The sequence below is a fragment of the Elephantulus edwardii genome, unplaced genomic scaffold (genome assembly GCF_000299155.1).
Source record: "Elephantulus edwardii isolate Elephantulus edwardi_28Jun2011 unplaced genomic scaffold, EleEdw1.0 scaffold00092, whole genome shotgun sequence".
Classification (NCBI taxonomy): domain Eukaryota; kingdom Metazoa; phylum Chordata; class Mammalia; order Macroscelidea; family Macroscelididae; genus Elephantulus; species Elephantulus edwardii.
In genome coordinates this window covers 3,466,456-3,480,745 of record NW_006399842.1, presented here as the reverse complement: position 1 = coordinate 3,480,745, position 14,290 = coordinate 3,466,456, and the positions used below count along the sequence as shown (strand labels likewise).

Sequence of the window (14,290 nt, the reverse complement as noted above, 5' to 3'; positions counted from 1 at the left end):
TAATGGCACTGGGCTAAGGGTGGGATCAACACTTTAACTAACGCTTACCCCCACAATAAGGGATTTATCTTTAACTGCCCCACAAATTACTGTCTGTCAGATACTCCTCTAAATCTGAACATTCAGATTAAGACAGACTAGGAAGAAGGATTGGCCATCCACCACCCAACAGAGTGGAGAGTTCAGAAATAAATCCATACATTTATAGCTAATTAACTTTGAGCAAGGGTGCTAAGTCCATCAAAAGGGGGGAAAATAGTCTTTTTAATAAATGGTATGAAACAACTGGATTACCAGAAGCAAAAGAATGAATCTGGACCTCATACTATACACAAAAATGCATGCAAAATGGGATCAAGAATCCACTGATAAAAACCTCAACTCAAGGCCACTGAGTTGTGACCAACAGGTTTCCAAGGCAGCAAAGCACATGGGAGGAGTTGGTGGATTCAAATCACCCACCCTCAGGACGTCATTTTTCACTATTAGATTACTAGACATCACAGTGAAAGTATGAGTAACAAAAGACAAAACAAATAAAATGGATTCTATTAAAACTTAACATTTTCATTATCAGTGAACTTTATCAATAAATGAAGAGACAATTTACAGATTATGAGAAAACTTTGGGGATTCACACTGTTGTTAGTGTAGTGTGCCATCAAGTCAGAACTAACCCATAGGTGACCTCCAGCAGATTTTTAGAGGCAGTAAATCGCACAGGAGGAGATTACCCACCCTTCTCCTGCAGAGCAGCTGGTGGATTTGAACTGTGTGGCTTTGGGACTGAATCACAACTCCTTACCACTAGGCCCTAGAGCTAATTTAATATCTAAAATATATAAGGGACTCTTACAACTTAACAAAATATTGTGTCCTGGTGGTACAATGGTAAAAATGTTTAGTTGTTTAAAAAAAAAAAGAAGAAGAAGAAAAAGGTCAGTGGTTTTAACCCACCAGTGGTGTAATGGGAGAAAAGGCTTAGTGATCTGCTCCCATAGACTCCAGGCTAGGAAACCCTGTGGGACAGTTCCACTCTGTCGTACATGGTCACTATGAGTTGCAATTGACTCAATAATAGCATATAACACCACAACTATACAACTTAACAAAACTCAAGAAAAGGACAAAGGAATTGAATACACATTTAATCAAAGACATGGTAATGGCTACCAAATGCATAAGGAGCTCTGGTGGCCAAGTGGTGAGGACCTGCATTGTGAACCAACAGACACATGGTTCGAATCCACCAGATGCTCCATAGAGGAAAGAAAGATGGACAATCTCCTTCTGTGTAAATTACTGCCTTGGAAAACCCAATCAGCTAAGAGTTGGTACATTAATAACAACATAATAACATAAGAGTTGGTACATAATTAACAACAACCAAATACACAAAAGATGTACAACATCATGAGTCACTGTTGTTGTTATGTGACTCAAGTCATAAAGACCCCAACAATAGTTCTGAACCCTGTCTTTTTCTGAGCCAATCTCACCATCTCTGACACACTGACAAAATCACTATGTCAATCCATCTCATGCAGGGTCTTCCTCTCTTGTGCGCTATCCCTCCACCCTTCCAAGCATGATGTTTTTTCCCAAGGACTGACCACATGCCCAAAATATGAGAGAAGCTTCAAAATCCTAGCCTCCAAGGAACAGCAGGTTTGACCCTCTCCAGGACAGATCTGTTTGTTCTCTTGGCAGTCCACAATATGTTCAAGACTCTTCTCCAGCACAACTCAAAGGCACTGATTCTTCTTCTGTCATTCGTAGTCACTGTCCAGCTCTCAGATGCACAGCAAACAACTGAGTTCGCCTCCATCAGGCAAACCTTAGTCTCTAGACTGACATCATTGCTTTTAAGCACTCTGGAAAGGTCCCTGAAAGCAGACTTTCCTAAAGCAACTCATCTTTTGGTTTTCTGACTGCTAGTGCCAAGTGATTGATTGTGGATTTGAGCAAGATGAAGTTGTTAACAACCTCAATCTTTTCTCCATCTATCATGATGCTGCCACTTGGCCTGGTGGTAAGAATCTTTGTTTTCTTAAAGTTGAGATGCAATCCATATTACAGTCTTTGACTTTCTGCAGCAAACGCTTCAAGTCCTCCTTAGTTTGAGAGAGCAAGGTTGTGTCATTTGCATAATGCAAGTTGTTATGGAAAAGTAAATCCAATCTACAATGAGAAATTATTTCTTAGCCATTAAGATGGCTATGATTTCTTTAATGGATAAAAAAAAGATATAGGCAAACAGGTAGAGAAACTGTAACCCTCATCTATTGTTGGTGGGACTGTGGAAAACAGTTTGGTAGTTCCACTCCCCCCAAAAAAAATCAAACACAGAAGTAACAAATAATCTAGCAATTCAACCACACATATGCTCCAAAGAATTAAAATCAGAAATGCAAAAAGAGCTTTGTATACCAAAGTTCACTGTAGCACGATTCACAACAGTTAAAAGGGAACTAGCTTAATGCCTCAAGGGATGAATGAATAAATGACATTTGGTGCAGAGATTCAATGGAGTATTACTCAGGCATAAAGAAAAATTAAGCATGACACACACTACAACACAAACCTTGAAAGCATTATACCAAATTAAATGAGTCAGGTACAAAACGATAAATATGATATCTTGATCTGGTGGCCCAGTGGTAAGAACCTGTGCTGAAATCCCAAAGGCATGCAGTTCAAATCCACCAGTTGCTCTGTGAAAGAAGAATGGGCAATATCCTCCCATGTGATTAACTTCCTCTAAAAACCCACCAGAGGGTCAGCTACGAGTTGGTTCTAACTTGATGGTACGCAACAATAATAACATGGGAAGTATATAAAATAGGCAAATATACAGAGACCAAAGTTTAGAAGCAAGTTATCAGGAGTAAGAGAGAAGGAAAGAGGGAGGGAGACTCAATGCTGAGAAGACACTGAACCTCTCCTGTTGCTGGGTGCCTCTGAGCCAGAACCAGCCCACAGCTGACCCTCTCACAGGTCTTCAGAAGTAGTAAATCATATGAGGGAAGAATACTCATCCTCCTCCACGGAGCAGCTGGTGTACTTGAACCAGCATGCCTTTGGGATTGCAGCACAGCTTCTTACCACTAGGCCACCTGAGCTCCCTGATCTTCTAGGGTATGAAAAGACCTCAAAAGGATAGTGGTTATGGTTGAACAATATGATCTAAGGTAACTAATGTTACTGATTATGTATGTGAAAAATGTTAAAATGGAAAATATTTTGTTGCATATAATACTATTTAAAATATATTACAACTATACTATATAAATGGAGAAGGAAGGGATGAACTTACAGGAAAAAGTTTTCATTGCATTACAGTCAGTATGTACATATATATTTAATTAGTATTTCCTGTACTATTCAAAGTGTGATCAAAAGGGGATACATAGAGCACGTAGGCAGGCTTACTGAAGACGCATACACATTAGCATACATTGTAGTCCTCAAAGGAGTTAACTGGCTAATTGGAGAAACAAGGTAAGTTTCCAAATATGAAACAGAATGGTTGAGAAGGTAAATAAACCAAATTCATTGCCAACAAGTTGATGCCAACTCAGTAACCCTATAGGACAGAGTAAACTCCACAGGGTTCCAGATAAGAGCAAACATTTTAGAAACGACTGAATGAGAAGAAATAAAAGAATCTTATCTCCATATGCTCATTCATTCGGACACATCTGCATTCACTTACATCTTCATATGGCTCTCTCACACCAGGTCCCAAGCAGGACACTAGAGATACAGAGATGAGGCCCACTCCCTTCCCCTAGCAGAGCCCACTAGTTCAGAGAGGTGAACATACAGGCTTGTTTCAGTGTGGCTGGGGTTGAGGGAGGGAAATCAGAGGCTGTAGGGGTTCAGGTGAGGTGTGTTGGCCTGGACCTGACTTCTCAAAGGCTAACAGCTGCACTGTCTTTTAAGGTTGATTGGGAATGAAGAGAAGAAGAAATGACAGGGAGAGCAAACAGCAGGAGCAAAGGCCTAAGAGGGAGTCATCAAGACACATTCGGGGAGCAATAAGCAGTTCCCATGACTGGGGCCTGGCTGCAAGGGAAGGCCACAGTGGGAGGTGAGTCAGAGCTGTGAGGACCGTGGGGAACCACTCACAAGCCACACACAGGCTGCACACAGGGCGACATCAAGCTGAGACCTGTTTTAGGCTGGAGGGAATGTCACTGTCACCCAGGTGAGAGAAGAAAGTGACCTGAAGTAGAATTTGGGAAGTGATGAATTTTAAACATTGTGAGAAGGCAAAAAATCAAAAGCTGCTGACCAAGGTGACTGGTGAGACATTTTGTAATTTAGAAAGCACTTTCATATCTGAATTGTCAACAGCTCAGTGAGCAGGATGGGACTGTGAACCAGATTTCACAGAAGGAGAAACTGAAAGAAAAAAAGATCAGCATGATATATCCCAGCCTTTGGGTGATGGCATGAAGACCAGACCGTGCAAGGTTCGAGACACCCTCCCAAGGGCTGGGGCTCCTGAGGGTGCACAGTTCTGCGGAGCCCACCCAAGAGGCAACACTTCCTGCCAGAACCAAGCCTTTCAAGCACAGCTTTGAAAGAAATGCACCCAAGTACAGTCCCCAAAAGTCTTGTACAAAGGATGCTGCTGTCTACAACAAATCCTGATTCTGATACAAAGAAATCAGATCTTGAGTCAAGGAAATTGGAGAATTTTTTCGTGGGAAAACCACTGTAAGTTTTGAATATATTCTCCCCGATGCCTCACGCAAGGCTTGACCCTAGACAGACTTCAAAAGCTGCCAAAGGCAGCTCAAGGGCGTTCTCACTTCAGCTACACCAAGTCTCCCGCCCAGGCACCTCCATTGCACTGTTTCACCTGCTTCAGTCTCTCCTAGTCTACCCTCTGAGTCTCTCCTAGATTCCATCTCCTCAAAGAGCTAAAAGGGCCAGGATCAGATCTACATTTAAAATGGTAACACTCAATGCTGGTGAAGCCACGCTAACGCTGCAACCTTTATATGACACATATCCCATGTAGGGGGCAATACAGCATCTGTCCAACCCCCTGAGGTTCCCCTAGAAGAAATTTATTCTAAGAAAATTGATTAACAACAGAAAGCTTATTAGCATAGATGTTTAAAAGCTCCAACTCAGAGACTATTTTACTAATTAATAATAATAGAATAACAGTTTGGTGTGACAATAACCTACAAACAATGGTTCAGAAGCTTCAGTAAAAGCTAAGGAAAGCATTTCGGATATGACAACGAGCAAAAACAGAGAAAGGATTCAGAATGGCACCAAACCAAATCGGAATAATATAAATCATGCCTGTATTTAATTGACAAATAAAGAGTAATGTGTGAATGAATAAACTGTTATTTTTAGAAAAATGAAGAATTCTTTTTTTTCTTCCTCTGACTTTTACAGTTTCGTCATCTTGTTGGTTAAAACTTTAAAATACACTTTATGAAGAAGGCAAGATGCAATGATTGCAAGTTCCAAAGTAGGTTCACTGTATGCTCTGGAATACATGGGTGTTTTCCTTTCAATAAAAGGACATAAACTGAAATCCAAGTAAGGAGAAGTGTAAACAGAACATTTCTTATTTATAAAGTATGTTGGTATCCTTGCCCCACTGTGGGCACGAGGAGGCTTATCCCAAGACAATCAAGGCTCTGGAAAATCAGGTGGTGGTTCAAGAAACACTAGACATGGGGGTTGGGAGATGGTTTCTAGCTCCATCACCGTCACCTTCTTGCTGCGCCATCTGGGGCAAGTCCCTTTCCTTCTCCGGGTCTTGGTTCTGTTGTCTATAAGGTTTAGAGAACAGCCTGGTTCACTGCTTTGAGCCTGATGAACTGAATTTTTCAACACTCTACAGTTCACAGGGGTGACCAGAACCTCAGTGCTTCTGCTTTCTGAGTTCCTTTCAGCTACTCTACCGCCTCTCTAGGGCTAGACAGAAACCTTGCAGGTAGACTGCAAAACAGGACCACCTTTCAAATCTCCCGCGATGCTTCTTCCAGATCCTGAAAGATACCGAACACCAACGTTAAAAACTCACTGCCTCTAAAAACCCTCTGGAGGGTCAGCTATAAGTCGGTCCCGACTTGACAGTAAACAACAACAACAAAAAAGCAACAGGGAACTAGAGGGGATTTTTAGCACAGGAGTGATTTGGACAGAACTAAAAGGACGAGAGGAAGCAAAAGCAAAGGCAACAAGGACAGCTAGAAGCCCTAGAAGCCTAAATTCCACTTTCCTGTGAATCAAGAGGCCCCAGATGGATGACACCATTTTGCAAAGGTGACAGCTAATTAGCAACTGGGCCCCCTGGTTCCCGATGTCAATAGGAATACATGTTCATGGGGCCGGGCAGTGCTCAGGGGCTGACATGTCACAAGTGGGCATGCAGAGCTGCACTTCCGAGACGTGAGAGGGAGGCAGGTACAGCACTGTGTTTGTCTAGCTCGAGGGGCCGCTTGGGGATGGACAGGGTTTGGACAGCTAAAGCAAGCACTGTTTTCTGAGCCTTCTCCTCACCCTTCGCCAGCTGCTCCTCCAGTCTGCTCTGCAGGGTGCTGTTGGTTTGAATGCTCTTCTCCAATTGCATCCGCAGGACCTGGATCTCTCTCAGGAGGCCATGGAGGTCACTGAGCGTGTCCTGACCCTTGCAGCCTTCTCCTGATGCCTCTGTGAACATGTGCAAAACAAAACCTTAGCACCTCCCATGACTCAAAGGTCAGTCATCAAAGGAACTCAAGAGATTTTTAAACCTGCCACCACCAGCCTCCTCCTCCTTCAGAGGACTAGGTACAATTTAAAATAACAACTAGCCTTTAAAAAACAAAAATATTGGCAGACTTAATTGCTGCTATTCCACAGGCTAAATAAGAGCTGGAAATTAATTTTTGCTTCTGGCCATAAAAGCCTAGCAAATTGCACACCAAACCCCGAAATTATGTCTAGTAGTAATAAAATCTATTTGGGCTGGAATTATAGAATGAAAGGGGCTGATTTTAAAAGCCACAGTATATTAAAAAGGCACAACAGCAAAAATAAGAAAAGCAACTTGAGGAGAAAATGAAATCTCTGAGATGACCCTTTTCTAGTAAACTTTCAATGGGGGGAAACCATCTGGAAAATTAGTTTTAAAAAAATCCTACGATACCTCAAAACTGATTCTGACCCATTAGAACTCAGACTACAGTCACTCCCTTCTGGTATCTCTCTCAGAATACTGAAAGGAACTGGGCTAGAAACAGCCCCAAAGCATTGTGCAGAATAAAGTAGGTGTTCAATAAACATTTGGTGAATGATTTGCTAAAGAAAATGATCATGAAAGTTATTTCTTTATGGCCTCTGATGTGCCAGGTCTCATATAAGGGTAGTGGGTTGGTTTGTGTTGGGGGGGGGGTGTGTTTAAAAAAATAAACTATCTCATTCAACTTTCTTAACAACTCAACAGAACAAACACTAGAAAAAGAAACAGGCCCAGAAGGGTGAAGTGAAAAGGTCACACAGCCAGGAAGGGAGGGTATCAAAATCCAGACTTCCAACATCCCGACTCCAGAACTAAGTCTTTTGATGTTTCTTACTGCTTCTTTGAAAAAAAGAGTGGCCCAAAAAGTTTGCTTCCAAATATACCTACTGCACTGACAAGGCAAGTTTAGGAGTCTGATGACAGTATTTAAGGAGCACAGAGGATTACACTCTCTCACCCCTGCTGCCAGCTGAGCAGGTGGGCTCAGCTCACAGCACAGGAGTGTCAGGATGAGAGGGGTCTCGGACCAGGGTGCCCAGTACCTCTGGACTGCCTGTGCTCTTCATCCAGTTTCTTGTACACCTTCAGCTCCACTCGAAGGGACTGGAGTAGCTCGTCATTCTGTGAAAGCAGCTGCCCCTTCAACTTCACTTCTTCTTGTGCCCTGAAAAGGGCCCATCACCACAGAGAGAAAAGGACAGTTCTGACTTAAGATGCCCCCTCACCACTCTCCCTGCCATCCCCTGAGCCAGGTGGCCAGTCCTACTTCAGCCAGAAAGTTTAGCCCCAAGTGACAAGCATGGTTAAGAATCAGTCACAGACACTATTCTTAAAAATGCCCCTTTGTGCCCTAACCCTTCCATACATGATTTACTGTAACTGTCACAGACACCCTAAAAGGGAGATGCTACTTTACCCATAATTCATGGTAGGTATAAGAAAATTAGCTCAGAAAAATCTCTCTTACCCAGGGCTGCACAGCTCAAAAAAGGACCCACACCTTAAACATAGGAATGAGCCCCAAGGCATGAGCTTGCTAAATTGCTGGGCCACCCTGGATGGCTGACAGTGAGGCACTCATGAGTACTGACAAGAACAACTGCAAACATGACCAGAGAGACATGAAGGGGAAATTACAGAGAGCGGTAAGCAAGGTCTGCTCTCGTCTACGTCAGGGTCTCCTCCCTCCCCTGCTGTCACACTCCCAGTGACTCCCTATGTCAGAACAGCATGCTAAGCCCTGACAAGGTCCTCTGTGATTCAGTGTCCATCCACGACCCTGCCTCGTCCCCATCTCCTCCAGACGTGCCAGCCTCCCTGCCCTGTAACGCAGGTTTGTGGACACTGTGGACCAGTGAGCCTTCTGCTGACTATGATCTTCCCCAGAGCTGCGGACCTCCCTCCTTCACTGACTTCAGGTATCTGCTCAAATGGCATCTGTTAGAAAGATGCCCGCTTTGTCAGGCCCTGGTGGTACAATGGTTAAGTACTTGGCTGCTATTGGGAAGGGTTTTTTTTTGAACCAGACACTCCATAGGAGAAAGATGGGTGACTCCTTTCATCTGCTGTCAAGAAGTGGCAGTCGTCTTGTGTAAGTGACAGCCCCGAGACCAGTGTGGGGCAGTTCTACTCTGTCCTAGGGGGTCTCTACAAGTTGGAATCGGATAGACAGCACCAGGTTTGGCGTTTTCATTGATCACCCCCCCTTGCGTATTCTGTGCCTGTTGGGCGTCCCTTTGTTTGAAGGCAGGAGGAGGACGTTGTGCGTCACGGTGGCAGCCTCCGCGGGGTTGGGTGAGGGAAGGCCTCTACCTGCTCAGCTCGCCGCGGTGGCTGTAGACCTCCTGGAGGAGCTGCTGGTTCTGTCTCTCCTTCTCCCCAGCTTCCGCCTGCAGCCTTTCATTTTCTTCCTTCACACAGGCATACTCTTGCTGTAGGTGCTCGAGTTTTGCAGTCTTTCTGGAGAGTGATTCTCGTAATTGTTCATTTTCTTTCTGTTTATCTGCAAAGACAAAAAGAAAAAAAAAGCCACTGAGAAGGGAAAACCATTTGTTTTTCCCAACCTTATTACGCAAATACAGCACTTCAGCCTGAGCACTCCAAGAATGCAAAAAAGAATTCGATTTAATCTGGCATTTATGATTTTAGCATTCCAATTATCTTATACATTTTGGTCAGATAAATCTGTCAACTTCAAGGCTGCAGATTAAACATCACTTGGATGCATGGGCCCGTTTAGTCTTCTATTAAATAATAGGCCCTGCAAACCTAGTTACTTTGCCTTCACAGAGCAAATAGTGGAATGAAACTACAGGCAAAGGCAAGAAATAATGCCTCAAACTCTAGCAATGGATATGGGGAAAGTGTAAGCCTTACCCAAGGACACTAGGAGAGTTGTGCAAATGACAAACACTGGTCTTGTCCTACCTCCAACTTTTGGCATCTGTTTTCTTCCTCCTATGTAAAAGACCCTGGGGCTCTTCGAAACCTTAGCCTCACGGGCTAATTTCTACACTCGTCCTTAGAGACTCAGCTTAGATCAGCCTCTGCTCATTCAGGGCACCTCTCTAGAGCCCTGCAGCTCCCCAACGTCAGCCTTCACGGTAGCGAATCTTCACACTGACCTGTCAGGGGTCAAAACAAGCCTCCAGATGAAGGAACCCGTACAGACCTAATACAGAACAAGAGCCAGGAATGCTTGCTGAGTGGATGTCTGTTCCACATATAGATTGAAAAGGTATGGAAATAGGATACAACCCTGACACACTCCTGATTTTGAACCATGCAGTGTTTCCTGTTTGATAACTACCTCTAAAAGGCCATAGGAGGGTCAGCTATGAGTTGGTTCCAACTTGACATACGCAATAACAATAAAGTCATAGGATTTGAATCTTGGTCGGTCAGAATCCAGTGCCCACACTCTCTTCACCATATCCTGACACAGAAGCTTCAGGGTTGCAGGCTGCACCCTTAATTCTTACCTCTGGATCCTTTAGCAAGCATCACATTGAGAGCCTGGTTCTGCATCCTCAAGAAATTAATTTCTGATGTGAGAGAATTGTGCAGCTCTGAACCATAAGTAAAAATGCTTGCGGAACCTATAAAAACAGGTATAAATCATGATTTATGGCCAGTCTCCATGTCAGTATGAATAGAACGTTCTCAATAAAGAACAGTTTCAAATAATGAGGAATAAAGCATGTAGCAGGCAATTAAGGTTACTCCCATGAAGCAGGTGCTACCAAACCCAAAAGGAGTGAGCTTCAAACATAAGGGAAGAGGCCAGTCCCCCACTTCTCACCTGTTCCAGTGGTGTGCAAAGCAGGAGACTTGGGGCAGGAGTGTGGAACAGTTTAGCCTCCACAGATGCCTCCTCAGAGGGCTAAACTCATATATCCAACTGCCTGCTGGGCATTTGCACCAACACAGCTCACACGCAACAGAGTCAAACTCTGTACCCTTCCCTCGCCTGGTCTTCTTCCTCTTATATTCTGCCTCAGTAGACGGTATCAGTACTCCTAAGTCACGATAGAAACCTTTGATTTGTCTTAGATTCCTTTCTCTTCCTTATTTATCACAGCCAACAAGGCAATCATCTCAGTAAACTCTTCCAAAATGCTGGGCCTACCAACTCAGAGTTAAACAAAATAGAGCCTAAAGTTCTCAGCCTAGAATTTGAAGCCCTCTATTATTTAGCTCCAAACTCACAGAGTTCCCTATTCTCTCACTACCCTAAACCTTGTTGTTGTTGTTGTTGTTGTTGTTGTTGTTGTTGTGTGCCATCAAGTCGCTTGTGACTCACAGCAACCCTATGTACTGTACAACAGCCCTAAACTCTTCTCTGTCCTGTGCCAATCGTGTGTCTCCAATACACCCATTCCGATTACTCCAGTCACTGAATCAATCGACCTCATAGAGAGCCTTCCTCTCCTGCACTGTCCCTCCACCCTCCCAAGCATGATGTCCCTCATCAAGGACCAGTCTCAGAATCCTTGCCTCCAAGGAGCTACCCAGTTTAACACTCTCCAGGATATACCTGTTTGTTTTCTTAGCAGTCCATGTTACATTCAATACTCTTCTCCAGTACCACAGCTCAAAGGCATCGATTCTCCTTCTATCCTCCCTAGTCATTGTCCAACTCTCTGATGCATAACAAGTGATTGCAAAGACCATGGCCTGTATCAGACGCACCTTAATCTCTAGAGAAACACCATTGCTCTTCAGTACTTTGGCGAGGTCCCTAACAGCAGACATTCCCATCGCAATACGTCTTTTAATTTCCTGGCTGCTGGTGCCAAGAGTGTTGATTGTGGAGCCAAGCAGACTAAAGCTGTGTACAATCTCAATCTCTTCACCATCCATCCTGATGCTGCCAATTGGTTCAGTGGTGAGAATCTTCGTCTTCTTGACATTGAGCCTCAATCCATATTGAAGGCTGTAGTCCTTGACCTTCTGCAGCAAGCGCTTCAGGTCCTCCTCCGTTTCAGCAATCCGGGTTTTGTCATCTGCATAACACATATTGTTTATAGATCTTCCACCAATCTTGACTCCACATTTCTCCTACTAGAGCCCAGCCTCCCGAATAATCTGTTCTGCATACTGGTTGAAAAGGTATGGAGACAGGACACATCCCTGGTGTATTCCCTTCTCAATTTTGAACCATGCAGTGTTTCCTTGCTCTGTTCTGATGACTGTTTCTTGATCCAAATATAGGTTTCGCATTAGCATGATCAAGTGTTCCGCGATTCCCATTCTTCTCAGAGTCAGCCACAGTTTGTTATGATCCACATAGTCAAATGCCTTTGCATAGTCAATGAAACACAGATAGACATTCCTCTAGTATTCCCTGATTTCGGTCAAGATCCATCTGGCATTAGCTATAATGTCCCTAGTATCACGACCCTTTCTAAACCCAGCCTGAACTTCCAGCAGTTCTCTGCTGATGTGCTGTACCAGTAGTTTTGGGATGATCTTCAGTAGAATCTTGCTTGCATATGAAATCAATGATATTTTTCTATAGTTTTCATACTCTGTTGGGTCATCCTTCTTTGGGATGGGAACAAATATAGATCTTTTCCAGTCAGTTGGCCAAGTGGTTGTTCTCCAGATTTCTTGGCACAACTTGGTGAGCACATCCAGGGCAACATCTGTTATCTGGAATACTTCAATTGGTATACCATCTATTCCTGGGGCCTAATTTTTTGCCATTTCCTTCAAAGCAGCCTGAACTTCATCCTTCATCAGCCTCATCCTTCATCAGCATAGGCTCTTGCTCATATGTTGTTCCATTAAATTCTTCTGTGTCTGCCAATTCCTTTCAATACAGTGACTTAGTATATTCTTTCCATATTCTTTCAATACTTTCTGGATCATTCAATATTCTGCCTAAAGCATCCTTGATTATAGCAACTCGAGGTTTGTTAGTGTCTTAAAAAACTGAGTAAGTTCTATGCCTATGAACACCAGCTTGTATCCTACCTCACCCACTTTGCAGAAGGACATACTACTCCCTTTGCCAAGATAGCCCACCATCCTCTCCTCCCACCACAAAAATCACACTCATCTTTCAACTCTTAGCTCAAGTTCACTGCCTTTGTTAAAAGCACAAAATCTAATGACACATACAAGCGTAGACTCACACTATTTTACGCCTGGTGAATAGACACTCACAGTTCTGTTTTGCATGGCTTCATCTGCTTTACTTCTGATTGATCGATCATCTTTTCATAAACTGGAACCATTTTTGTTATCTTGCCTTTTACTTTAAATCTGGTTTCCATGGGAAATTTTTCTGATTGTAGGCACCCTGGTGGCGTAGTGGACAGGTTCACGGCTGCCAACCAGAAGTCCAGAGCCCATATCCTCCACAGCCACCTGCAGAGCAGAGACGTGGCAATCTGCCTCTGTAAGGCTCACGGTCCCCACAAGGCTCCAGGGTGGGAGGGCTGGCATCTTCTTTTGAGAATCAGTAGCAGGCAATCATATCCTTGGGTTTTTTCTGAGGATTGGTTCAGGAGTTCTGGATGCTTAAGCTCTAGAGTTCTGTATGCAGTTCAGCCATTTGCAGAGTCTGACATGAGCAGGGAGGCACAACTTCCCTGTGGCAAAGGCAGGAAGCCCTTTATACCTTTTCCCCCTAGTTCTCTGCTGCACAAGCTAGCTCCTGATGCTGGCTGTGGGTCATTTCCTTTTGCCTCACTCCAACAGTCTGAAGTAGCTCTCTTATCCTGCTGTCCATGCTCTCTCTCCAGGTCCTAGTGCTCATCTATCTCAGCCCTCAGTGAGATTCAACAGCACTCCCTCAAAGTACCACGTTCTCTTCACCCCTATCAACTGAACAGCCCACAAACTCCCATGGTCAACTTGTGCTGCCTTTAAAAAACTCTGCTTTCTCAAAAAGTTGTAAATAGAAATACCATTTGACCCAGCAACTCCTCTACTGGAAATATATCCTAAAGAAACCATAACCGTCACCCAAGCAGACATATACACATCCATGTTTATTGCTGTTTGGTTCACAATAGCAAAGAGTTGGAAACAACCTAAGTGCCCATCAACAAACGAATGGATAGAGCAGCTCAGTTATATACACACAATGGAATACTATACTGCATTGAAAAACAAGGAACTCATGAAATACACAAAATGGGTAACTGTGGAGGACATTATGCAGAGTGAAATATCTCAGTCACAAAAGGACAAATATTGCATAATGCCACTGTTGTAAAATGCGACTGACATTGGGGCTGGGGGGAGACTGAGAAAGATGGGATAAATAATGTATACACCACTGAAAAAGATGAGGGAGGGTACTGATTAAAAGCAATATATGATTAGGTATTATTATCATGACATGGGTCCAGAATGAAGGCTGCATAGTAGAGTGGACTCAGGGAGAGGGAGTAAGCATTGTATAACAATGAAGGAATTTTTCTTTTACTTTTCAAAGAGAAGAGTGAACTGAGGTGGGGGGCAGGAAGGAAAATGCAACAATGAATGAATGGAAATCCAAAGTCTTTTCAAATGTTC

General features: G+C 43.6%; 1 protein-coding gene across 1 annotated transcript in view; it reads right to left on the bottom strand.

Annotated features, from left to right (window-relative positions):
- Positions 1 to 14,290, bottom strand: part of CDK5RAP2 (CDK5 regulatory subunit associated protein 2) — a 252,415-nt gene that overhangs the window by 28,247 nt on the left and 209,878 nt on the right. The window contains exons 29-32 of the mRNA XM_006890751.1: positions 10,243 to 10,359; positions 9,074 to 9,263; positions 7,804 to 7,925; positions 6,454 to 6,690 (exon numbers count right to left, since the gene is read on the bottom strand). Coding sequence (XP_006890813.1) covers positions 6,454 to 6,690; positions 7,804 to 7,925; positions 9,074 to 9,263; positions 10,243 to 10,359 — 666 coding nt within the window. The remainder of the gene's footprint in view (positions 1 to 6,453; positions 6,691 to 7,803; positions 7,926 to 9,073; positions 9,264 to 10,242; positions 10,360 to 14,290) is intronic.